Raw genomic sequence first — 26,155 nt, 5'->3', positions numbered from 1 at the left:
CTCTGGGGTGATTAGAGCAGGGAAATAGAAGGGGTGGTGAGGAGGTGTGCTCTGTATTAGTCAGTTTGCATATGAAAGGCATGCTCACAGGCCAGTGGAGTCCTTTACTATCTCTAGGAATTGGCTAGCCCTGGAAAGGGCAGTCTCTCCAGGGTCAACAGGGCCCCAGATCCCAAAGCATCACAAATACAGAAAAATAAAAAGACATGATTAAAACTACCACATTTCCTTTTCTTAGACCCAAAAGTTCAAAGTCATCCTTTCACTCTGATTTTCTTATGCTCTGTAACTATTCCATCACTAAGTTTTGTTTTATTTTCTTCAAAATGTATCTCATTCATTCTTTTGAGATGCCAGGCATTGTAGGCACTGAAGAATGGGAAATAATGAGGCTTTTGATTTAAAAGAGCTCAGAGCGTAAGGTAAGAGATAGACATATAAACTAATAGTTATAGAAGAACTTGATAAATGCTGCAATAGAGCAAGGACAGGGGATATTCGTGCCTCGTATTCCCAATGTCAGCCTCTGAGCCCTGTCTGTGTTTCCTACCCTCTGTGCCTAGTAATCTCCCCATTGTACATACCCTACTGGGTTAGTTTTCCTTAACTTGTCATTATTTTGCTCCACAAATCGAAATAATTTCCTGTGGCCTACAATTCAGTAAAACAATAGTCACTTATCTGACTTTTAAGAACCACTGTCTGTCCATACCCTCCTCATGCATCCATATTTTCACCACTTCATTTATTCTCTAATTTAACATACAGTTACCCTCTGACCAATGTGTGCCCCACACAAACAGACACAAATATAAAGCGTGGTAAGTGCTCCCAAGAAGTACATGGTATTCTGTGGGCATGTGGTCCATTATGGTTTGTACATCCCACATTTATCCAATAAATACTTACTGAGCATCTATAATATGCCAGTCTCAGGGCTAGACCAGTCTTCTTACTGTCTATACCCAGATGCGTCTTTCCATCTTCATATCACTACTCATCACAGCCTCCTTTCTGGTATCCCTTGCCTCTAGCTCTTTACTCCTCCAAACTGCCTGTTCTTGGCAATTATTATATATACAACTATATAATAATTGCCAAATGTTATATATACAACTATACAGTAATTGCCAAATTATTGACTTCTTGCTTTATGCTATTATGTATTGTATGTATTTCTTATTTTCCACTCTATCCCAGAGCCTAGTCCCAGTACCTGGTGCATTAGGCATTCGGTAAATACCAAATAACTGCATTCATGCATGTGGGACACGTGCGAGCTTCTGTGCTTCCTCCGGGAAGCTCATTTAAATCTCCCTTCTCTGACCTCCTAAAGCACTTCCCATAGGAACTAGCATCAAATCAAGTAATGGCTTTAATTATCCATTATTGATGCCAGTGGCTTCATTGTGATGCTCTGACTGGATTGCAAACTCTTTAAGGTCCAAACTGTGCCTCATTGCAGTAACCCAAAACTGAACCTTCGGCAAGTAAATATTCAAAACCTGAATGATTTTCTTTCCATTGAAATCACCAGTCGCTTTGGTATTATTTTGAAACATTTCTGCAGCACTACACAAATGGAATTTGACAACTTATACCTGGAAGTTGCATAGACAATGTGACATGGTAGTTAAGACCAAGGACTTCAGGTACAGAGAGACCTCAGTTTGAGACCTAGATCTGTCACTTACTCCCCTATGACCTTAGGCAAGTTACTTAATCTCTTCTGGTCCTGGTTTTCTCATCTCCATGGTGGCTAATAGTATCTTCTTCACGGGAGGGTTGTAAGAAATAAATGAGATAATGTATGTAAAATGCATGGCTTAGTATTGGTATATGGTAAATGAGTCAGTAAATTTTAGGTGATATCATTTATTCTGTTGTTGGCATTATGGTAGGCACACTCTATGTCGCAGAAATCCTGTTTTAAAAGGAGACTAGGACGGGGTTAGGGGGAGAGGAGGTCGCTGAAGCTCAGAGCAGTTAGGTGACTTGCACAAAGTCACATAGCTAGTTAGTATCAGAGCCAGAACCCAGACCCAGCCTCGGTGTCTCCAGAACAAAATCTCGTCCTCTTTACACAGACCTGACGCTCAGGAAGCATGCTCGGGGAAACTCTCTCAATGAGGCCACAATAACCGGTCTGTTCGTAGTTTGAATGAAAATAAATAGGTCAGAATGGTTGTTTTGGAGATTCATGTAAACATTGAGCCGATACACAGATTAGGTTCAGGAACTCAAGCCCGTTGTTGGGTGTGTTTTAGCAAGCAGAGTCACAGCATGGGGAAACACATCCCTTCCTGATGCACAGTGCATATTATTTTGTTTAGAGCCACCAAGTGGATTAAGGAATAAATCCTAGACGTGGAATTTCAAATGACAAGATGGTTGTCTGCAGAGCTCAGACATTTCTGTCCTTGGAGAGCTCTGTCCCAGTTTCCCATGCGATAACTTCTCAGGGGAGATTCTCTTGACAGCTCTGGGGCAACTCTTTTTTGTGTTTTTTTAAACTGGGACTCCCTCCTCATAGACTCTTTCACTCAGCTTCTCCATTAGTAAGACGCAGAGAATAATTCAGGGTCTGACATTGCCCTGGGGTAACAGCGTAGGGTAACGGGGTGGGGGGGATGATGTAATCCAGAGGTCAGTGCTTTTAACACCCAGGCCGGCCCCCCTCCACCCCATTTACCCTGAATTACACCTCCTTCTCATGCCTCTGTCAAACCTCATTCTTGGACCTGATACTACCTGCTGCTACCAGTTCAGCCTTGGGAGTTCCTTTTCCTGCTGTTCTTCTCTTTAAACTTCTTTGTTTTATAAATCCAAGAGACCAGCAGTTGGTTAAACAAAGCTAGATTTCTGAAAGAGCTGAGACACTCTTGCTGAGTTAGCATTTTAACATTCTTGGATCCTCTGTAGACAAAGAATTGAAAGAAACAGACATTTTAATATATCTTCTTCTGGCTTTAACATAGACTAGAGAAGCTATAAATTTGACCCATCTCTCTTGTTTTTCAGATAGATCACATGGTGCAGGGCCATGCTGCCTTCCCTGAACTACAAGCCAAGGCCACAGCCAGGTAACAGCTCTCTCTGTTCTCTACAGCTTTCCATGCCCGACCACATTAGGGGCACTGACTTTAGGCAGCTGTATGATTTTCAGATCCTGTGAGCAATGAAAATGCCTGGCAGTACTTGGTTATAAGATAGTCATCTGGATGATACAGGACATACATGTATTAATTTTCAAAACAATCTAAGAGAGTTCACAAAAAAACCTAGAGATCCTCCAAGAATATGCCAGTAATCATGGTTGAGAAGCTCTGACATAGAAGAAAGAGCATGGATTTTTTGAGTCAAAGTTTCTTGGATTCAACTCCAGTTTTTCTCCTTAATAACTATGTGACCTTGGGCAAGTTATTCAACTTCTTTAAGCCTGTCTTTTCATCTGTGAAACAGGATAGTAACTGATAGGAGTGATTTCTAGAATATATTGTTAAGTGAAGAAAGCAGAGTATATTATTTATTTATTTATTTATTTATTATTTTTTTGGCTGTGTTGGGTCTTTGTTGCTGCACGCGGGCTTTCTCTAGTTGTGGCAGGCGGGAGCTACTCTTCATTGTGGTGCGCGGGCTTCTCATCGTGGTGGTTTCTCTTGTTGTGGAGCACGGGCCCTAGGTGCGTGGGCTTCAGTAGTTGTGGCACGTGGACTTAGTTGCTCCTTGGCATGTGGATTCTTCACTCACCAGGGTTTGAATCCATGTCCCCTGCGTTGGCAGATGGATTCTTAACCACTGCGCCACCAGGGAAGTCCATAAAGGAGTGTTTATAATATACTCCTTTTTATGTAAAAAGAAGGTGATATAAGAAAATATATGTGTATCTACTCATTTATGCAAAAAAAAATAGGGAAGTTAAACAAGAAACTAATGAGGTTGTTACCTATAGGAGGTGGGGTAGGAATGGGATGGAAATTATGGGGAAATGGGAACGGGGTAGTAGGAGGGAGCAGCACTTCTTTGAGTATACCTGTTTATATAACTCATACTCTTAGAATCATGACGATGCTTCATGTCCCCCTGAAAATAAATAAAAGAGAGAGAGATAGATAGATGGATGTGTGTGGTGGGGGTGAAATACAAACAGTGAAAAAAATGAACCTATAGTATTAATAATAAATAACGTGATCACACTAACTGGGGTTTGGGAAAGAAAAGAATTAACCTATGTAATTTCTACAAAATTATTAGCCAATATGCTTCAAAGATTAGGAAACTTAAGGAACTACTAGAGAATTGTCCCAGATTTGAGGAGACTAAGATGCTGCTACATCTAGAAACAATGTATGATCATGGGTTAGATCTTGGCCAGAAAAAAGCACATTAGTGGGGAAAACTGTCAACATTCAAATAAGTGTGGAGATTAGTAATAATACTGTATTTATGTTAATTTCTTAGATGGTGAGTATAGGGGAAGTCTGCATACTATTTTTGCAATTTTTCTGTAAATCTAAAATTATTTTGAAATAAGAAGTTTGAAGAATAATTATTGAATGAATTTCATGATAATAATGCTTAGTGGTTGGGCTTTTTAACAAAAGTAAGGTATTTTATAATATTTTCAGAGAAACCCCATTCATGTAGCTAGTACCTGGCAAAAGGGAGATAGTCGAAGGTGGAGGTTACTATCGTAGATCCTGGAGCCAAATTGCCTGTCTCAGCTGCACCCTTTAGTAGCTTGTTACCCTGGGCAATGTACTTAACCTCACTGTGCCTTAGTACTTCACTGTACAGGAAAATAATAACAGTAAACACCTCATAAGGTTGTTGAGAAAATTAAATGAATTCAAATAGTGTCTGGGATATAGCAACAACTGCTGAGCGATAATAAGTATTCAGTAAGTGGTAGTGGTAGTGATAAAAGTTGTTGTAGTTACTCGTATTAGACATTTCCATTCCACCAAGGGATGTCTGTTCTTATGGGGAGGCACACCTGCACAGAGCAGAATGAAGTGCATACTGACTAGAATATAAACACTGTGTCATCAGGGTGTAGAGGAGGATTGATCCCACCAAGGAGTTTGAGAAAAGTTTCGTAAGCTTTCCCTTCTAGGAGTCTCTAGTTACAATGTCATTACCATCTACAGGGATCATACCACTTAGCCAATAACTAGCACTTTAGTTGGCTTAGAGACCACATAACCTAGAAGAGGGATGCCTAACCTCAGATCACCAGGGAACCCCTTAATTGTGTGCAGAGCTTTGTTGATTATATACTTACGCGTACATTTCTGGGAAGAGGGGCCATAGCTTTTATCAAATTCTTGAGGGGATCCAGCATTTTAAAACCTCTAACCCAAAGGAAAGAGCACAGATGTAGAGTTTAGAGATCTGGATGCAAATCTCAGCTCCCACATACATAGTTGTTTGAACCTTAGTTTCCTTATCAGAACATGGGATAGTAGACATGAGAGAACCAGCCATGGATAGCTCTGAGAATTTATTTTGAGTTTACGGAGGCAATGTATTTGGAAAGGCTTTGTAAACTGTACGATGACAATGACAACAACCACTACTACTACTTCTACTACTATTACTAATGATTATAAAAGAGGTGGACATTTTGGAGGGGATTGTTCTAGGGTTAAGCAGCAGATGTCAGGCAGCCATCACCTGCCTACCTTCTCATGGAGTAGCAAGAACACTGGACTGAGGTCTTGGCTTCTGGTACCAATTCTGCCATCAATGTCTTGGTGACTCAGTTTCCTCACCTATAAAATTACAATAATCCCACCCTGCTTAATTCATTTTCCAGGTGTTATGAGGATGAAAGTAGACCATGGAAATGCCAGTCTCTGAAGATCTTAAACCTCAACGCAAATCTAAGGGATAGTTTAGACTTTGCAATGAAATACTCAAAATGTCCAGAACTTTCTTCTGTAGCTGAACCTCATGTGAGTAGTTTTGATTGAAACTAGGAAGAAAGGGAGGATTTATGGATTAGCATGTAAACCCAGAGAAACAGCAGCATAGGGTGGTCCAGAAGCAGTAATTTATAGAATTCAATCTTAGAGTCGGACTGGATTTACATCCCACGTCTCTTCACATGCCAGCTGACTTCATCCCGCTTTCCAACTACCCCTCTGTATTTTTCCCTCTCTTTAGAGCTAAGTTGCTCCAAAGCATTGCCTGTACTCTTGGTCAGTTTCCTCACTCCTCCCTTGCCCACTCCAGTTTGATTCTGTCACCATCGGCCCCTGAAACTAATGTTCAGGTCCTCGGCGACCACAGGATGTCTTCCAGTCCCCTTCCCTGAGCTCTCAACTCCATGTGGCACCAATGATCACTCCTTCTCCTTCCAACACTCTCTTTTCTTGGCTTTCCAGAATGTCACCCTCACCCAGTTTTACTTCTGTATCTCTGACTATTTCTTAATCTCCTTTTCAGGCCTATGATCCTTTTCTCTATCACTAACAACAAAGTTCATCACAGCTACATTCTTGGACCTCTTCTCTCTTTGTGGTCTTTCCCGTGATCCCATCTACATTCTTGGCTTCATTTCCTTCTATATTTTGGTGACTCTCAAAATTTTATCTCCAGTTCATATACTTAGTAGGCATTCAATATTGGTTCTCTTCCCTTCCAATTTCTTTTTATTGTCTTGCAAAGGAAAATGTGTCTCTATCTTATCAGGTCTATAAATAGACTATATCAAGACTAGCACTCACTATGCTTCAGATCTTAGAAATAGGAATAGTTGTTATTAAGTGAAGTTAGTTATTTGGAAGGGACAACAAATCCCTTGGAATCAAAAACTGTATGCCTCCTGTGGTACGACTTAGTGCTGTCTGCAAACAGCAATGCAGGTCACCCCTATCTCAGAGCTTAGCATCAGCAAATCCTATTTGAAACCATAGAAACAAGTGTTGATAAACAGATTGAGTATTTTATACTCTTGATTTACTGTAATCCTTCTAGGCTTCATCCTGAAGAGAAGCGTTCTGTGAGCTTATGAATTAAGTAAACAATAACTGGATGTACCCATGCATGTAAATGGCAACCGGAGTCTCTTTCTATGTAGGGCCAAATATCCAGAGATGTTACTCTGTAGCCAGAGATCGCCTTCCATTGATTATAACTTCAGCTCTTTTCCTCTAAACTGCCCATTATTGTCTTACTTTTCTTAAAGAATCTTTACCAGTGGTTCAGAATGAGGTTATGGTGATGGCACAGTTCGGTGGGAAGATGTTGGCATAATCCACAAGTGCTGGATTCAAGGTTGACAGCAGAGCCAAGGTTAAAATCCAGGTCCTCTGACTGTCTGATGAGTGTCTTATGAGCACTTATGGTATAACAGTGAACAAAGAAAAAAAAATCCCTGTTTTCATGGAAATTGTGCTCACGCACATACACACACATATACCTATATCTGCGTGTGTGTATATTTATGTTTGTATGCATGTAGAGAGAGAGAGCACATACTCCAGGAATTGGTAAGCATTCTAAAGAAAAATAGAGATGAGTAAGGAGACATAGAACGACGAGAGGTGTTGGAGTGACGGATGGGAACTATTTCAGGTGAAGAAGCCATCCTTGATGAGGTGGCACTCAAACAGGACTCTGAACTGAATAAAGAGAGAGATCAAGCCATGGTTATATGGAGGAGATCCCTTTAGCCCAAAGGAACAGCAAGTCCCAAGGCCGGGAAGCAGCAGCCAGCTTGGCAAGCTCAGTGGACATTGTAAAGGGCACTGTGCCTGAACCAAACTGGGTGGGAATGGGGGACAGATGAGAGGTTAAAATTTAGCCAAGGGTCAAACCATGCAGGTCATTGTAGAAAGCTATAAGACCACTGCACTTTATTCAGGATTTTTGTTTTTGAGCAGATGGAAGACACAGTCAGATTTACCTTTTAAAAGGATTACTTTGGCTGCTCTGTGGAGAATAAACCAGACCATTGGTGGGGACGGAGGGTCAGTGGAAGACGTGACTCCTGACCTCAGCAAGTTTATGGTCTACTGGAGGAGGAGGACTGGAGACAGAGAAGCCCAGCCTGTTCTGAGCTCCTTTTTCAGCGGTCACTGCAAGCAGTGGTCATTTCTCATTGTGATTCTGTTAATTTCCGGTCTCTCAGGGGTGCACGGTTCTGCTAATTCCCATCCTCTCTCTCAATCTGTCTTTCTTTTATCCCACTTTCCCTGGAGTGTTTTGTTATTCCTTTGAGAACAATCAACTTTTCTTGATATGATTTATTCTTCAAACCTCTTTTGCTTCTGTGATTTCTATAATCCCACTGAGGATCACTTTAAAAATGTACTGGTCCCCCATATGCCAAATCTCAGAGTATATCTAAATCTTCCCATTAAAATCTGTATAAATGCCCCCCCAGAGCAAGAAAAGGAGAAAGAAAGACCAAGAACATTTTTTAAGAATTTTCAGTGTGCCTGGCACTGTGCTTAGTGATAGTTATATATATATATATAATCTAATTTAATTCTAGTTGAGGAAATGAGTATTATAGGGACTCCACTTCTAAATATTGTTTTCACTGTGCATTCTACTCTTGTGTTCTCAGATTGTTCCCTTGGCCTTTATGGCTTCTTCAACCTTGGTCCCTCAGTCTGACAACTGGGGCCATCAGTCTATCCACAAGTATTGACTTAGGCTCCCCTGAGCTAGGACAATCATAGAACCAGGGTGACGATGTTAACACCTTTCATCCCCTAGGGTGTGCCAGGATAAACGGTAAATTCTTGATGTCTCTTGGATGAGAAATGTTTTTCTAAATAGACGTAAGCTGGATATTACAATGCCTTTCTTTGGCTTCCATTTTACAGGCAAGGATAAGAAAGTGTTCAGGGCACTGGGGTCCTCTCAAGAAGACTGAGGGCTGTGCTGACTTAGGAAATCAGTTCTTCATTTTCTGCCTCTCAGCAGATTCACTGTAGCCCAGCATAGTGCCTGGCACATGGGGGGAAGTGCAGGGTGGGGTGTCACAAGATGCTTGTTCCTTTTCTCTGCCCCCTTCTGTGGGATATACCAGCACGCCTGGAAGGTTGTGTCCATATGACTCCAGAGATCTACTCTTTTGGCAGCTGTACTACAATGAGAGGGAGATGTAAAAATAACCTCTAATAGTCCATGCGGGATCAATATTCATACATTCTACACTTCAGTAACCGTGTTGAGCACCTGGTGGGATGCATAAGATGTGACTCTTTCCCAAAAGGAATTCAGATTCCAGCAATGGATATAGATAAAATTAAGAGGCAATTATCATACAGTGGAGGAAGGGCCATTCATTCATTTGATGGCTACTCTTGGGTGGTTCTGTGTGCCAGGTTCTCTGCTAGATTCTGAATGTATGCCGGTGATGGTCTGCCTTCATGAAGCTTAAAGTCCAGAGGAGGCCATAGGCAGTTAACAAGTAAATGAACCTATAAATAAGTCTATGGCGACCAAATATGATATGAAAGAAACTAACAGAGTACGATGATAGAATATCAGGGAAACCCCATTTAGATGAGGTGGTCAGGGAAGCCCTAGCTGATGGAAGCACAGTTAAGATCTGAAGGATATAAATGAGCTAACCATGTGGAGAGCAGAAGGGAAGAACACCAAAGGTTACCAAAGGGGAAAGGATACTAAAGGGGAAAGGGGGGTCGGAGGGATAATTAAGGAGTTTGAGATTAGCAGATACAAACTACTGGATATAAATAGATAAACAATAAGGTCCTACTGTGTGTGTGTGTATATATATATATATATATATATATATATATATATATCTGAATCACTTTGCTGTATATTGGGAACTAACACAACATTGTAAATCAACTATACTTCAATTAAAAATAAAAAGATGAGTCTAGAACAGTGATTGCCATAGGCAGGTAAAGAAGATAAGGAAGAGAATTCTAGGCAAGACGGAGAAGAATAGGCAAACATTCAGAGGTTAAGACCTGCATATTTTGAAAAATTAGAAGTAGTTTAGTGTCACGAGAGCATGATGTGTACAGGGATGAGGAGGGATGAAGAGTGGAAGGCATGTCTGTAACATGGTACAATGTAGGGAGAGCTAGATAATGAAGAACATTATGCCAAACAAGGAAGTTTATACTTTATCTTGAGGACAATGGGGAGGAATCACTGAAGGTTTTAGATAGGTATGGAGTCATCATCAGAGTTGCATTTTAGACGAACCACCCAGGAAGGAGTGCAGAAAACCTAGTTGGAGGGGGCACAATTTCAATACAGGAGATAAGTTAGAGGGCCAGTCCTCTAATCCAGACATTTGAAGAGGGCCTGCATAAAGTAGTAGCAGTTATGAGGGAGAAAAGCATGCTGGTTAGAGGAATATTTAAAATAATAAACTGACAGAACCTGGTCCAAAATTAAATTTGGAAACTGAGGGAAGGAGAGGAATCAAAAATGATACCCACTCTGACTCTGCCCCCAAAATGGTTGCCTTTGGTCAAACCAAGGAGCGTAGAAAGAAGAGTGAGTATATCAGAAAAGATGATGTGTGTCATATTAGACATTTTTTAATTGAGGTCCGTTTGGGCATCCAGGAGGAAGCATTGGATGGGTGCTTGGATATTTGACATGGAACTCATCATAGAGAAATGAGCAGGAGATAAGGGCATGTATTTGGAAGTCTTCAGCACTAGCTAGTTAACTGGAGCCCTGAAAGGAAGATGGGATCATCCAAGGGTATAGAAAGAATGAGAAGAGGGCCAAGGACATGTCTCTGGGAGTCTTCATATACTTAAGGGACAAAGAGAGGAAGAGAACCAGCTGGAAAACCAAAAGGGTGTTGTCGCCTGGAAAGAAGGGGATGAAAACAAATTAGTAAGAAGTGGCCAAGTGGTACAAAATGCAAAAGACAGTTCAAGTAAAATAAAGGCAAATAATGGTCCATTGGAGATAGCAACAAAGCGGGGATTTCTCCTCATGGTGGAGCCAGTCTCAATAGAATGGGGCGGGCAGAATACCTATTGCAGTGGGTCAAGGAGGAACTGGAGATAGTGTGGAAGCTTCTTTTCCGAGACTTTCTCTTACTCCTAGAAAAAGCACAAATTCTTCTGTTAGACCATGTGTTCTGATTTGGGGTTTGAAAGTACGGTCACCATACTTTTGGGCATCCTGTGAATCCAAAGAATTAAATGGTTTATGGAGAAGGAAAGTAGAGATTCCAGGGGTGCGGTCTGCATTGAAGATTGTGAGCCATAAAGTCTGAAAAAAATCTTCCCTGACTCTAGAAGTGAATTTCCTGTGATGGAAAACAAGAGGGAACTATTTATTGATCAGCTATCATTTTATAGTACTCAGGACTCCATATTTAATCTTCATAGCAGCCTATAAGGTAAAAGTATTAACCCTGATGGCAAAAAAGTAAACTAGGCTTGGAGAGGTTTAGTGTACCTGGTCAGCCACCTGGTATACAGTGAAGTCGCTTTGTGATTCTTGAAACTGTGTTTTCTTCTTCATACACAACAGGACTAGGAGAGCAAGGATTTCTCTCTCTAAGAGAGGATAAATGAGTCTGGAGTTCATGAAAAAGAGGGAGACCTATCACTAGGAACAGTTAATATGTGATTCCCGAGCTGGAAGAGGGCAGACCGCCATTTGAGAAAGAATTGATAAAACATACAAACTGAAACAAAGTCAAAACCAAAAAAGGCACCATGCAAGGTTAAAATTATGTGAATAATGATGTGCATTTGTTATTTTAATGTTTTCCAAGTGCATTTCATTTTGAATGATATACTCAGATAGCGCACATGGTAAGGGATAATTGAAAAAACGTGCAGGAGAATGGCTGCATTCAAAGAATAAACATACAGCTGCGAGGAGGTTAGGAGTCAAAGGGGTAAGCATATGCCCTGTCCCCCAGGGATCTCATTAGTGCACGAGTGACCGTATATGTAGAGGCTAAATGAATCTCACTGTTTGCAAAGACCCACAGTAAATGAGACAATGACAAATCAATAGTAATTAGGCCGATAGGTTCTTATTGACCCAGATGTCTGAAACCAAATGCCCTGCTCTGAGATTCCTTGAGAGACAAAAGATTTATAGACATGTGCTTCTTTTTTTTTAAAATCCCTTTACTCTAAGTGCAATGATGCTCTTCTGAAGTTCAATGTTGCTAGAATTAGTGCAGACTCTTGACTTCTGGCTGGAAAGGATGTTCTTGTGGCCATCATTGGCCGTGTGATTGTGTTGGACCAGGAGCAGAGAGAGCTGGGAGATAGAAAACCAGGGTGTGATCGTATTCTCCCCAGATATGTGGTTCTGGCCCTACCTTCCGTGGAGACCTCAGAGGATCCTTTCCTAACACTATCATAGAATCATTCTAAAACAGAGTTTGAATGTAGGGCTTTGACAAATAATTTCTGGCTGGGGATACAGAAAACACATGGCTTCAGAATCACAGAGAGGGTTTAACTTTGGACTCGGTCACATGTCTGCACTCCTTACTCATCCCCTCTGTAAAGGGGTGTTAGTGGTACTCGGCTCACTGGACTATGTTTGAAGGCCAGAGGAACCAGGAGCCGCAGCTGATGTTACTCTGGTTAGTGGGCCTTTTCCCAACAAGATCTTCATCTTCTAATATGATGTAGGGCCGAAGATTTTTACAGACAGGAATGAGGAGTCAGGGCAAGAAGCAAGGAGAGTGCCTGGTAGGTAGGACTGCCCTTGCCTCCGCCCAGCACACTTCTCACACTTACACACACGTGCACACACACATTCTCACACTTACACACACACACACGCACTTACATAGAACAGTTTTGTTTTTCTATATTTTCTCTCTTGGAGTTCCACGTAAAGTTTTTATTTAATAGGTGTTTGAAAACCACTACTTGTTTGTTTCTTTCTTTACACTTAGTTTAGAAAACTTTTAGGAATTTCATGGGATCCAGAGGGACACTCACAGTGTCACAAAACTAGAACTAGAAATCGCTGAGCTGCACTCCTAAAACATTTTAAATGTAAATAATAAATATTATCTTATGTATCTTAGATATCAACCTCCCTTGGTCATTGATCTCCTATACTTTTTTCCTACTATTATTCAAGCCATGTTTAAGGCTGTGGTTCCAAGGACACCAGTGGGAAGTGGCATGGGATGCCAACCCACTTTCTTCTAGAATTGTCAGTTCAAGAGAAGGAAGCACCTTTAAAGAGGGGAAGGGTAACGAACTTCTGTGTCATGCAGTGAGGTTTCACCCAGTGAGGTATTTTATACCCATTATATGTATGGGAAAACTGAAGTTCAGAGAGGTTAAGTCGCCGGCCCATGTTACCCAGCTAGGACAGGTAGAACCAGCATCTGAATGCAGGACTGCCTTGACTCCCAAGCCCATCATCTCTGTCTCCCTCTCAGGTACATAGACTGAGAGAATGAGAAAGGTCATCTGACTCCCTCATTCTACATGTGAAGAAACAAAGGCTTAAAAAGAGAAAGAACTAGTGCAATGTCGTTTGGTAGGTTTGGGCTGGAAATCAAGCCTCCTAACTCCTGATCCTAACTGCATTCACTCCATCATATCACTGCCCTTAGCAAACTCCTATCCTGAGTCCGGGAACCATCTCCATTCACCAACATATAATTATTATAATTAGGAATACTGATTTTTAAAAATCCTTTACATATGTCCAGTAGTGTACATTTTGCAAAATCCTGTGTCTTCATCTACATAGTCTCCTTTGATCTTCACAAAACCCTGTGAGGTCAGTTGGGCAGGGATTATGATGGTTGTTTTTACAGATGCAAAGAGAGTGATTCAGAAAGTTTGAATAACTTTCTCACAGTAGTGGTTACACACCTACAATGGAGTAAAGCCATTCTTGGATCTGGTCTTCTGAGTCCAAACCTTTCCACCTTCCACCAGGACAGGCCTCCTATCCTTGATGAGAGTACAGCGTGATTTGAGAGTGTGGTTTGCTGATTTCTATGGGTTGGGGGTGGTTTTTTTGCTGAAGCTTTTTGGACCCTGCTTACTTTCTGGATCTGATATGGGAGTACAAATGATTTCTTTCTACAAAGCAATTTGCTCCCTGACCCTACCCACCCCCCCTTTTAAAAACAAAATCCACTTCTCTTCCAGATGCCAGAGTATATATGCATATTTGAACAGTCACCTGGATCTGATTAAGAAGGCTCAGCCCGTGGGTTTCCTCACTGTTGATTTACATGTTTGGCCAGATTTCCATGGCAACCGGTCTCCCTTAGCAGATCTGACACTAAAGGGCATGGTAAGTAACAGTCAGTCCTTGCACGAAGGTGAAGGCGGGCCAAAGGGCTACAGAGTTTGAAAGAAACAAACTGAGGAGAAGGCAAAAGAGGAAAAATAAACAAAGCCGGCCAACAGCCCACTGGTTTCTTGCAGATGCATTGCTGTTGTGAAGGTTCTTGCCGCTCCTTAGGATGATCTGCTGGAAGTTCTCATTGTTTCTGAGCCACCCTTGAGAGCGTTCAAAGCAGGATTTCTTACATGTAGCTACTGCTGCCTCTTTGTCCCACGGAGCGGCTGGAAGTCGCGAGCCCCTGCCTATGTAATCTTTGTATTTACATCAGTTTGAAGAGTCATGTTCTCCATCTCCATCTCCAGGCTGCCGGGTGAATAAGTGGTAAATGTTACCACCTATGGTCTAGCTTACTGCAGCCACCCATCTGCCTAGGCCCTGAGTCAGGGCTGCTCAGAATGCATGCCAACATTATTAGGGTTTCAGATAAACTTTGGTAAAAGTAAAATAAAATTAATAACTTACGTTGGTGGTGAAATTCAGCTCTTAGTGACATTCAGAGTCACTTCTAGTGCAGATATTTGGGGCCGGAGGGGCCAGGATGACCTTGGTGGAAGAGCTCACAATCACCTAAGCTAAGAGATAACATCTTGATGGCCAAGTGAAATCGGTTGGCTAAGAATAGCTTAGCCACAGAGAATTGTGTTTGAGGATGGATGAAGCATGTGAAAGCTAGGGAAAAAGAGCTGAGCTACAGTTCCAAGAGGCTAGGAGAGACCACAAACAAGAAAAGAGGCCGTGAATTCAGAATTCAGATGTCAAGAAGTGGAGAGCAGAGTGTGAGGTGCATCATGGCGGGGGTTTAGAATGGAGGCCATGAGCAGTGCAAGGTTTATGCAGTGCGTGACAGTGGAGCAGGCCTGCTGGCTTGAGGAACTTCAAAACTTAACAGGCTTTGGCTTTGTGATTAATTCTATTGAGAATATTTTAAATATTTTTATGAGGCCAACAGAAAGACCCAATCTTTATTTTCATTACCTACTTGACATGAGCAACTTCTGCTAATAAAAGGGAGTCATGGTGGAAAGAAAAGAAATTGGACATAGCGAAAGTGATGTCTGTCCAGAGTCCATGAAGCGTGCCCACACAACAAATAATGGTCTTGGCCTCCTGTTTGGCCCATGGAAGCAGAAGAGGAATGTCTGGAGAGGGCCACGTGGCCACAGGCTATAGCTAGAAAGCCATACTTTCAGGTAACTGGCTTTCTGGGTACAAACAGAGGTTAGGGGAAGCACACATTTTGTATGAGTACAAAAATCCATGTCTTAATTAGAGACAAATATCTAAAGCCAAATATAGGAGACACTTAAAATGTTAAAGAAGTGAAGAAGCATGACCAGTTCATAAAATGACCCCCAAACAAAGCAGGGTTGTATCGTAAAATGATTGCGGCTCTGAAGTCCAGGGCTTGGATCTGGAGTCCTTCCTTTGGGGTCCTTTCCTTGCCAACACCTGCTGTACCAGCTTCATCATCCAGCATGGCAGGTGCCATGGCTTCCCAGTGGCTTTTGTCTGTTTCTTAAAACCAACCCTGACATCCAGAAACTTAAGAATTACCGTCATTAGGATTCCAATAAGGGTAGCCCAAACACAGACTAGAATGCCAAAGGAAACAATGGAGTGCTTTTAAGAGTGTCTGTCTCATTAGAATAAGTATGAATAAGTATGTAATCACCAAAGGAGACTTCTTGCATGGGGACATATGCCCAATCGTATTAAAAATCCTGGTATATTTATCTTTTTAAAAGTTCTATTGTTTTATAAACATACCTCATACATCACCTGATGTTTCTTAGCAGTGATTTCCCTTAATAACTGCCCTTGGGTTAGCCTTACCTTTGAATAGCTGTCATTCGATGAATTTACCTCACAACACTGGAAGGAGAAGATGACCTAGTTAAGAAAGAAGGAAGGAAATTCTGGGCTAAAAATTTTCCCCAAAATCTCTCTTTTTTTAAAATTTTTATTTTATATTGGAGTATAGTTGATTTACAATGCTGTGTTAGTTTCAGGTGTACAACAAAGTGATTCAGTTATACATATACATATATCTATTCTTTTTCAGGTTCTTTTCCCATTTAGGTTATTACAGAATATTGAATAGAGTTCCCTGTGCTGTACAGTAGGTCCTTGCTGATTATTTTATATATAGTAGTGTGTATGTGTTAATCCCAACCTCCTATCTTGCCTCCCCCACACCTTTCCCCTTTGGTAACCATAAGTTTGTTTTCAAAGTCTGTGAGTCTGTGTTTTGTAAATAAGTTCATTTGTATCATTTTTGTAGATTCCACATATAAGTGATATCATATGATATTTGTCTTTCTCTTTTCGACTTACTTCACATAGTATGATAATCTCTGGGTCCATCCATGTTGCTGCAAATGGTGTTATTTCATTCTTTTTTATGGCTGAGTAATATTCCATCGTATATATGTAACACATCTTCTTTGTCCATTCATCTGTTGATGACGTTTAGGTTGCTTCCATGTCCTGGCTATTGTAAATAGTGCTGCAATGAACATTGGCGTGCATGTATCTTTTCTAATTATGGTTTTCTCCAGGTATATACCATATATATCATATGGTAGTTCTATTTTTGGTTTTATAAGGAACCTCCATACTGTTCTCCATAGTGGCTGTATCAATTTACATTCCCACCAAAAGTGTAGGAGGGTTCCCTTTTCTCCACACCCTCTCCAGCATTTACTGTTTGTAGGCTTTTTGATGAAGGCCATTCTGACTGGTATGCGGTAATATCTCATTGCAGTTTCGATTTACATTTCTCTAATAATTAGCAATGTTGCCTATCTTTTCACATGATTTTTGCACATCTGTATGTCTTCTTTGGAGAAATGTCTATTTAGATGTTCTGCCCACTTTTTGATTGTGTTGTTTGTTTTTTTGATATTGAGCTGCATGAGCTGTTTGTATATTTTGGAGATTAATCCCTTGAAGGTTGCTTTGTTTGCAAATATTTTCTCCCATTCCATAGGTTGTCTTTTGTTTATGGCTTCCTCTGCTGTGCAAAAGCTTTTAAGTTTAATTAGGTCCCATTTATTTATTTTTGTTTTTATTTTCATTACTCTAGGAGCTGGATCCAGAAAAATATTGCTGCGATTTATGTCAAAGGGTGTTCTGCCTAAGTTTTCCGCTAAGAGTTTTATAGTGTCTGGTATTACATTTAGGTCTTTAATCCATTTTGAGTTTATTTTTGTGTATGGTGTTAGGGAGTGTTCTAATTTCATTCTTTTACATGTAACTGTCCAGATTCCCCAGCACCACTTATTGAAGAGACTGTCTTTTCTCCATTGTATATTCTTGCCTTCTTTCTCATAGATTAATTGACCACAGGTGTGTGAGTTTATTTCTGGGCTTTCTATCCTATTCCATTGATCTATATTTCTGTTTTTGTGCCAGTACCACACTGTTTTGGTGACTGTAGCTTTGTAGTATAGTCTGATTCCTCCAGCTCTGTTCTTCTTTCTCAAGATTCTTTTGGCTATTCAGAGTCTTTTATGTTTCTATACACATTTAAAATTTTTTTGTTCTAGTTCTCTGAAAACTGCCATTGGTAATTTGATAGGGATTGCATTAAATATGTAGAGTGCCTTGGGTAGTATAGTCATTTTGACAATACTGATTCTTCCAATCCAAGAACATGGTATATCTTTCCATCTGTTTATATCATCTTCGATTTCTTTCATCAGCATCTTATAGTCTTCAGAGTACAGGTCTTTTGCCTCCTTAGGTAGGTTTATTCCTAAGTATTTTATTCTTTTTGATGTGATGATAAATGGGATTGTTTCCTTAATTTCTCTTTCTGATCTTTCATTGTTGGTGTATAAAAATGCAACAGATTTTTGTGTATTAAGTTTGTATCCTGCAACTTTACCAAATTCACTGATGAGCTCTAAGTAGTTTTATCATAGCCTCTTTAGGATTTTCTATGTATAGTATCATGTCATCTTCAGACAGTGACTGTCTTACTTCTTTTTTTTCAGTGTTGATTCCTTTTATTTCTTTTTCTTCTCTGATTGCCATGGTTAGGACTTCCAAAACTATGTTGAATAAAAGTGGCGAGCGTGCACATCCTTATCTTGTTCCTGATCTTAGAGGAAATGCTTTCACCTTTTCACTGTTGAGTATGATGTCAGCTGTGGGTTTGTCATATATGGCCTTTATTATGTTGAGGTAAGTTCCTTCTATGCCCACTTTCTGGAGAGTTTTTATCCTAAATTGGTATTGAATTTTGATGAAAGATTTTTTTGCATCTATTGAAATGCTCATATGGTTTTTATTCTTCATTTTGTTGATGTGGTGTATCACACTGACTGATTTGTGGATATTGAAAAACTCCTTGCATCTCTGGGATAAATCCCACTTGATCATGGTGTATGGTCCTTTCAGTGTATTGTTGGATTTGGTTTGCTAGTATTTTGTTGAGGATTTTTGCATCTATGTTCAAATCTCTTTCCCTCAATCCAATTTTGGATAACATCAAAATAATCACCCTGAATCTATTTATCATGTTACCCTTTTGCCAGAAGCTACAATGTGACTACTTTTTCCAACACTCATTCACAGAATGTGTATTTGGTGCCTACTTTGTAGCAAGTACTGCTAAAGTATAATCCTTACATTCATGGAGCATATTTCGAGGGAGGGAAGTGCTTGATAAAATGTTAAGTTTAAAAAATACGTAACATCTAGAATGTCAAGAAAATCCCAGTAGGGCAAGAACCATATATGATTTTTCCTTTGGGCTCCTGAAATATTTCTCTGGGCACATACTAAGTGCTTAATACGTACTTATTGATAATTGATAGTCAACATGGAGATAATAAGAGGTCATCTGTTGGTTTAGAAAAAATATACATGTGAGCAATCTGCTAATTCTAAATGAATTAGATCGCTACTGACTCTTACTATCCCTATGATCAGTATTTAAAACCAGTCATAATGTCCAGGTAAATGAAGATAAGTTTCCATTTTATTATAATTATGAGTGCCTTTGTTCATCAATGAATTAACTAATTATTTTAACAAATGCAGGCCCTGTTGTAGTTGGTGGGGGATATAAGTAACTGGACACAACTCCAGCTTTCAGGAGCATTGGTGTTTTGGTGGAGTCGGGGAGGGGAGGCAGCAGAATATATAAACAGGCGATGGGGATACAGGGTCAAGCTCCAGGTGCCACTCACTGTCCAGCGCTCCTTAGACGTATGGAAGATGATGGCCTAACATGGTCTCAGCACTCAGGAAAGGCTTCAGATAGGAGGTGACATTGACACTGAGTGACAGAGGGAACAGGGTCTGGGACCAAGGGAATCATAGCATGTGCAGTGTTCTAGAGGGGAGGAGAGCATGGCGTGTGAATGTTCAGGATTTTTTTATATCATTGTCTAACCAGTGATAGATTGCATTTAGCATTTTATCTAGGTAATTAAAAGACCTTCTCAGAGAGTGACTGGCCACTCCCTGTTCTCCTTCTGCTTCAGCAGCATCACACTCTCCCAGTTCTTTCCTCTCCCCTCTGTTGGCTCTTTTCTCTTACCCTTATTAGACATTCATCCATTGAAAAAATGCTTATTGGTCACCTACTATGTGCAGGCCTATGCCAAGCTGAGGGAACACAAAGAAAAAAAAGAAACTGTACCTGTTCCAAGTTCACATGAAAATGGGGGAAATAATATTGTACATGTGTGAGAGTGTGCGTATGTGTGTATGTACATAATGTATGATCCCTATAATACAGACCGAAGGAGGTGCTCAGTAAATATTTGATTTTGAATTTTTTTTTAGGTGGCATTTGGGCAGCAAACCCCGATGCAGCCTTTCTCTGCTTCGCTTGAAAATACCTGCGAAGATAAAAAAAAAAAAAGCATAAACTCATTCTGACTTTAACAATTAAGATGACTTTCAACTAGGGAAACTAGAATTGACAATCTCAGAGAGAATCTGGGAAGACCTTCCAGAATCTAAAAGACTGAATGTAACTTGTTTGATAATCATAATATCTGACATGAGAACAAAATAAACCACCAGCCTTGCAAAAGTTGGGACCTCTCCACTTTCTGGTCCCTAGCTTAAAAATGCAAGTTCCCTTTAAGCCTAAAAACAGAGCAGTCATCCCTCTACTCTGCTGCTGATGATTAAGGTTTTTTTTCTGTTTTGTTTTGCTTTTTGGAAGCAGCCAGTGAGTTTAGTTTCCCAGAACTCCTCCGCAACCCGGACCTTATCTTCCCTTTCACTTCAATCCATTAGAAAACTGCCAACCCAAGTAGACAACTGGGCTGGAAGTCTGATTTAGAATGAATGGTGATGCACTGCAGTTCTAAGGACCCTGAATCAAACTCTGTTAAAGGGGCAGAGATAGGGAAACCCTGTGAATTTGAAGGAGGGGTGTAGTTTTGCATGTCTACCATCTGTTCTAGGATTAGAAAGCAGGGCAGTGGTGATCCACCTCAGGGCAACAGAGGAACACAAAATAAAAACTGCTGGACTCTGGGAATTGGCAGCTAGCTATAGATCTAAAGAGGCAAATCCAAGTTACAGTTAGTGGGGCTGAGAGTAAATTGTGTACTGTATGCTGGGAAACACTGAATATGTATAGCGCTCTAGTTAAAATGAATTTAAAAGATAATAAAGTGAGTCCATTAGGAAAAACATGTTGCGCACAAAGAAAAAGAAATACCATTTTGAACACTTAAGGGAAAGGCCTCTTAAAAATTACTTACTACTGAAACCAAAAGAAAATGTTTTAAAACTCCTTTGCATATTCAATAGGATTTTTTTTTTAAAGCGCATCTCTATGAAAAAGAGCAGAAACTTATTAGGAAAAAAAATGAGGTCAGATGGAAAGGCAATGGAATGAGGGGAAAAAAAGGAAATGATAAAGACAGCTAAAAATACAAAAGCAGAATTAAAACTTGCATTGAAGGTTTTAATGCAAAACACATAATTTTTACTGAAGAAAATAAGATCAGAGCTGTCATAAGACATAGTATATATTTTAAATTTATAAGAAAAAATTTTGATGTAGGGGCTATGGCTTATTTTCTTTTTAATTTCACCAGTGCTTAGGTCAAAGATAGGCACTGAATAATTGCCTATGGTTAAGCAGTTAGTTCAGTCTTCACTTGTCAAGTGAGGAATGAATAGTGTGACCTGCTCAAGGTCACAACACCGAGAAATAGCAGGGCTTAGATGAAAACAGGAATCCCGACTTTTAGGATGCACACTCATGAGCCTCCCTTAACTCATACCTCTGGACTTCACGGAATGCACTGACTGTAAAAAATGAGTCCCCGCAGTTCCATCATGCCTGGTTTCACACTGAACCACGTTCCGCAGCCCAGTCCCTGCTCCCTTGTCTGACCACCAGCCTTCTCACTCGTTCTCCCATTTTTCCCCTTACCCTGATTCTTGGATTTAAGTGCTGACCCTGTCTCTTCTCAGTAATGGTTCTCTTTTTCTTTCCACCCTCACTGACTCAGATTTCAACAGTCATCACCACTCCTGGTTTGACCTGGCTCTAAACCCTTCCGCTTTAGGTGCCTACCCTTATAAGTAGGAACAGGGCATACCCCAGGAATCCTTCCATTAGGCTCCATAGAATCATTTTCTTTTGTCTGGTAAGAGTTGGCTCCCTGCCATGTCACTAGCTGTTTCATTTCTCCATTGGTGATGCATATATTGACCTGCAGCATTGGGCTAAAAGGAGGTGGCGGTTATGGGGTGGGCAACTTAATAGTATGCTTAGACCAAGTAGCCGTCAGTGTAAATATTTCTCCTTGCCACTTGATAAATGAGGCACGGAGAGGTAAGGGCTGTACATATGTTGTTTGAAAGAAGCAGAGGCTTGGGTAATAGCAATCAGCCACAAGACATTTAACACCAGTGATTCTAGGTTCTTTAAAAACGAAACGAAACGATGCTTTTTAAAGAAATATGACGTGGTCACACATAAAGAGATGAAGCTAAATACTCACCACCAGGAATGGTTGCATGTTTTAGATAGTTTGTGTATGTGTGATTGTTTTTATTTTGAATGGTTGGTTAGATAGCTTTTACTCTAGTGAAACAGTAAAGTGAGCCCAGGATTTGAAGCCAGACCTGTACTGGCATCCTGGCTTGAAAATGTGCCAGTCACGTGACCTCTGAGGTTAGCTCTGTGAGGTCTGTCTGCTCATCAGTAAGCGGGTGCGGCGCAAGGTCGTTGTCAGAATCAAATGGAGAGACTGTCACACAGCGGACAGACAGCAACAGCAGCTGCTTTTGAATCTGTAGCTCCTGCTGAGTGGCCCTTACTTGCATGTTTACAAGATGGCCTTTGAATCCCGGGCCGCCAATCATGAGCCGTCCACCTTAGTCCCAGGACCAATGGGGCCTACCAGTCACGGAGGTCGCCAGCCATGAACAATCAGCTAGAGAAGCTGAACAATCACTTGGTCCATCACAGGAACCAAGTTTCATACAGGTGTAGAGATTAGTCTTCTCTACTTAAGTATTTAAGTTCTTGGCCCCCAGTTTCCTCAGCAACCAGTAAGCAGCTCAACTTTGGTACACCTTACAAGACAGCTAGAGCTGTAGGAGTTGTGAAAGAGCCCTTGCCTCCTTGTATACATGACCAGTTTTTATTCTCAAATTAATATGACCTCTTTGTTATGGTGGTGTTTTTTGAAAAGTTCTTTTCCTGAAATGCCCACTCAAAGAAATAAATTACCTCAGAGATATATCAGGCCGTGAGAACACACCATATTCACCAATTGGTTGAAACGTGTTTTTCCTGCTTCACTTTGCAAGTACAACACTACCCAGAACGGAAAGTTATTTTCTGGTTCTTTGAAGAGCTGTGATTTCTAACATAAGGCCATATGCTGCTCAAACTGCTAGAGAGGTTGAGTGCTGTTCCAAGCGTTCTTCAAAGCAGGCACAAAGCAACGTGCATGTGGAAAACTGGGAGAGAGTCAGGAAAGAAGCGTTAAGAGATCTTAGCCAGTTCCCAGAGTGACTCCCAGCTAGAGACAGGCATCACTAAACAGAGTCAGATGCGGTGGAGTCAGCGACTCGGATGAGTATTTGCAAGAGCTCAAGAGAAGTCAGGGGTTGTATCCCTGTGGCTTCCTCCGATGGGCAGATGGATGATGGAGCTGGAAGCTCATGGGCCAATTAAGCAGCCTTTGAGTGATATATTTTAAGCCTTGGAAACACATGGACTCTTTGATATGAGTTTGTTGATGTTTTTGTTATGATATAATGCTGTTTTTATGTACCGTTTTTTACATATTGTTTTTCCCTATGAAAAATTGAATCCTATAATGAAGCTTAATATCCTCAGTATCGCTTAACTGGTTTTGGATAATGTATTTTTTTATTGAAGCAACTAATTTACCAACTGGTATTGTGATTTGTAATACGTGCTGTTTTTTCAGGGAACGTGATGTACCAAACACCATGGTAGATGCTTTCCAAGCATCATCACCAACTTCCCTTACAACCCTGCAAGACAGTGTAGTTACTGCATTGAAAGGAATGGAGAATCTGAGGGTCAGAGAGTCTAAGTAATTTACTCAGAGGAGAAAAGACCAGAAGTGGTAGTAGAACCCAGTCAGTTCAAACCGAGGTCACTGACATTCTCTGAGAGGAAAAAAATTCAAATATGAAAAACTAGATCTTTATATTTTTGGCATTCCTTCTGCTCTGTTTTCAATATGTCTGAAATATTTCTCCCTCATTTTAGTGATTTTTTAAAAAATGATTTTGCATTACAGAATCAGACTGTTCTTTTTTAGTGCTTTTTATCTTCGCTGTATACACCAAACAACAAATAAAGCTGGGGGTGAGAGGGGTGGTTTGGACTGTGGACAGGGGCCCTTCCCAAGGTAGTGTATAATGATAAAAGACTGAGGAGTGGGACTTCCCTGGTGGTCCAGTGGTTAAGACTTCACCTTCCAGTGCAGGGGGTGTGGGTTCGATACCCAGTCAGGGAGCTAAGATCCCACATGCCTCGTGGCCAAAAAAACCAAAAAAAAAAAAAAAAAAAAAGAAGCAATATTGTAACAAATTCAATAAAGACTTTTAAAAAATGGTCCACATCAAAACAACTCTTTTAAAAAAAGACTGAGGAGTGAATCGGGTGGAAATCTGCCAGGAAGACCCCAGGAGATAAATAATGAGAAAGAATTAAGGCCAGAGAACCAAGGATGGGATCCAAGTTGGTGTGTAAGTCCAAGACAGGGTTAGATGACAGCAAGTGTGGACCAGGACGGTTGACCAAAACAACCTTGGTTACACTGGTGCATACGTGTGTTAAAATGACTTAGATTTAGAGCGTCAGAAGCAAGGCAGACAGAAGTGTGAGGTGCCCGGTACATCTGGGAAACAGCAAATGGACTAGTGTTACGTGGTGTAGAGTTCACCAATAGAATAAAGTTGTGAGGGAGAATGTCAGTCCATCATCCAGTCGTTGTATGTGTATTAGTTGTCTGTTGCTGCTATAATAAAATACCACAAACTTAGAGGCTTAAATATATTATCTCACAGTTCTGTAAGTCAGAAGCCCAAGCTGGCTCAACTGGTTTCTCTGCTCCTGTTTTCACAAGACCAGAACCAAGGGTTTTATCTGGAGGCTCTGGGAATAATCTGCTATCAAATTTCCTCAAGTTGTTGGCCAAATTCAGCTTCGTGCAGTTGTAGGACAGAGGTGCCTGTTTCCTGGCAGACTGTCAGCCAGGGATCCTCAGCTTCGAGAGGCCACCCACATTCCTTGGCTCACTGCCCCCTTCCTCCATCGTCAAAGCCAGCAGTGGTGGATCAGGTCCTTCCCATGCTTTGAATCTCTCTGATTTCCACTTCTACCTCATCTCTCCTGCTTTATTCTTCTACTGTATCTCTTGACTGACTCTTTTGTCTTCCTCTTCTGCTTTTAACAGCTTATGTGATTACATTGTGCCCGACTGGATAATCCAGGATAATCTCCCTATTTTAAGGTCAACTGGCTAGTAACTAGTTCCACCTGCAAAGTCCCTTTACAGCAGTGCCCAGATTAGTGTTTGATTGAGTAATCAGGGGATGGGAACCCTGGGGGAGGGGGAAACATCTTTAGAATTCTGCCTACGACATTGTGTTAACACATTTACGTGCATTTTCCATTTCTGGGTGAGTTTTCGGCAATGCCAAGTGTCAGTGTCCATTCCTGATACTGATACCTATAAATATTTTTAGGGAAATTTGTCCCCCTTTCTCTTCCAGGCTGCTGACTGTCTCAAACCTGTTCTCCAGTCCCTGGCCTCTATCCAGAGGTTTTCCAGAAATCTTTCTCTGATCCTCCTCATTTCCTTGCTGTCCGGTCATCAGCACCTCCTGCATTATTGACTAAACAAACAGCATGTTTTTGCCCCTTTGTGTTCTGAAAAACTTTCAATCAATTCCCTTGAGCCTTGGATACCCCCTCAATCTCTGATGACCTAGAAAATCTCAGGACAGGGAATCCTGTTTTCTTGTCTTTTGTAATCTTTAGAAACCCCTTGAGATCTATTTCTAAGCCTTTTTATTTTCTTAGCAACATATATAACTACTTAAATTCTTTTAACAACTAAGAAGGGAAAAACTTAGCTAACTAAATTACTGATGTATTTGTTTATAATCTCAACTACTCCAGGGCATATGGACCTATAATTCACAATACCAAGGTTTAGGGCAATCATTTCTGCAATTTATTGTGCATTAGGACCTTGTTAAAAATGCAAAATTCTGGGCCCACACCAAAAGTTCAGTAAATTAGGAGTTGGATCACAGGAAATCTGCCTTCAGCTCAGATCCCGGGAAAGAGTTA

At 40.7% G+C, this 26,155-nt stretch overlaps 1 protein-coding gene across 8 annotated transcripts in view; it reads left to right on the top strand.

Moving 5' to 3' along the window:
• FGGY (FGGY carbohydrate kinase domain containing) overlaps positions 1 to 26,155 on the top strand; it is a 412,972-nt gene that overhangs the window by 286,281 nt on the left and 100,536 nt on the right. For all 8 annotated transcript variants that reach the window (XM_061186510.1, XM_061186511.1, XM_061186512.1 and 5 more), the window contains 2 exons: positions 3,022 to 3,083; positions 14,121 to 14,268. In XM_061186510.1, coding sequence (XP_061042493.1) covers positions 3,022 to 3,083; positions 14,121 to 14,268 — 210 coding nt within the window. The remainder of the gene's footprint in view (positions 1 to 3,021; positions 3,084 to 14,120; positions 14,269 to 26,155) is intronic.

This window comes from Eubalaena glacialis, chromosome 3, assembly GCF_028564815.1.
Source record: "Eubalaena glacialis isolate mEubGla1 chromosome 3, mEubGla1.1.hap2.+ XY, whole genome shotgun sequence".
Classification (NCBI taxonomy): Eukaryota; Metazoa; Chordata; class Mammalia; order Artiodactyla; family Balaenidae; genus Eubalaena; species Eubalaena glacialis.
This window is presented reverse-complemented; position numbering and strand designations above follow the sequence as displayed.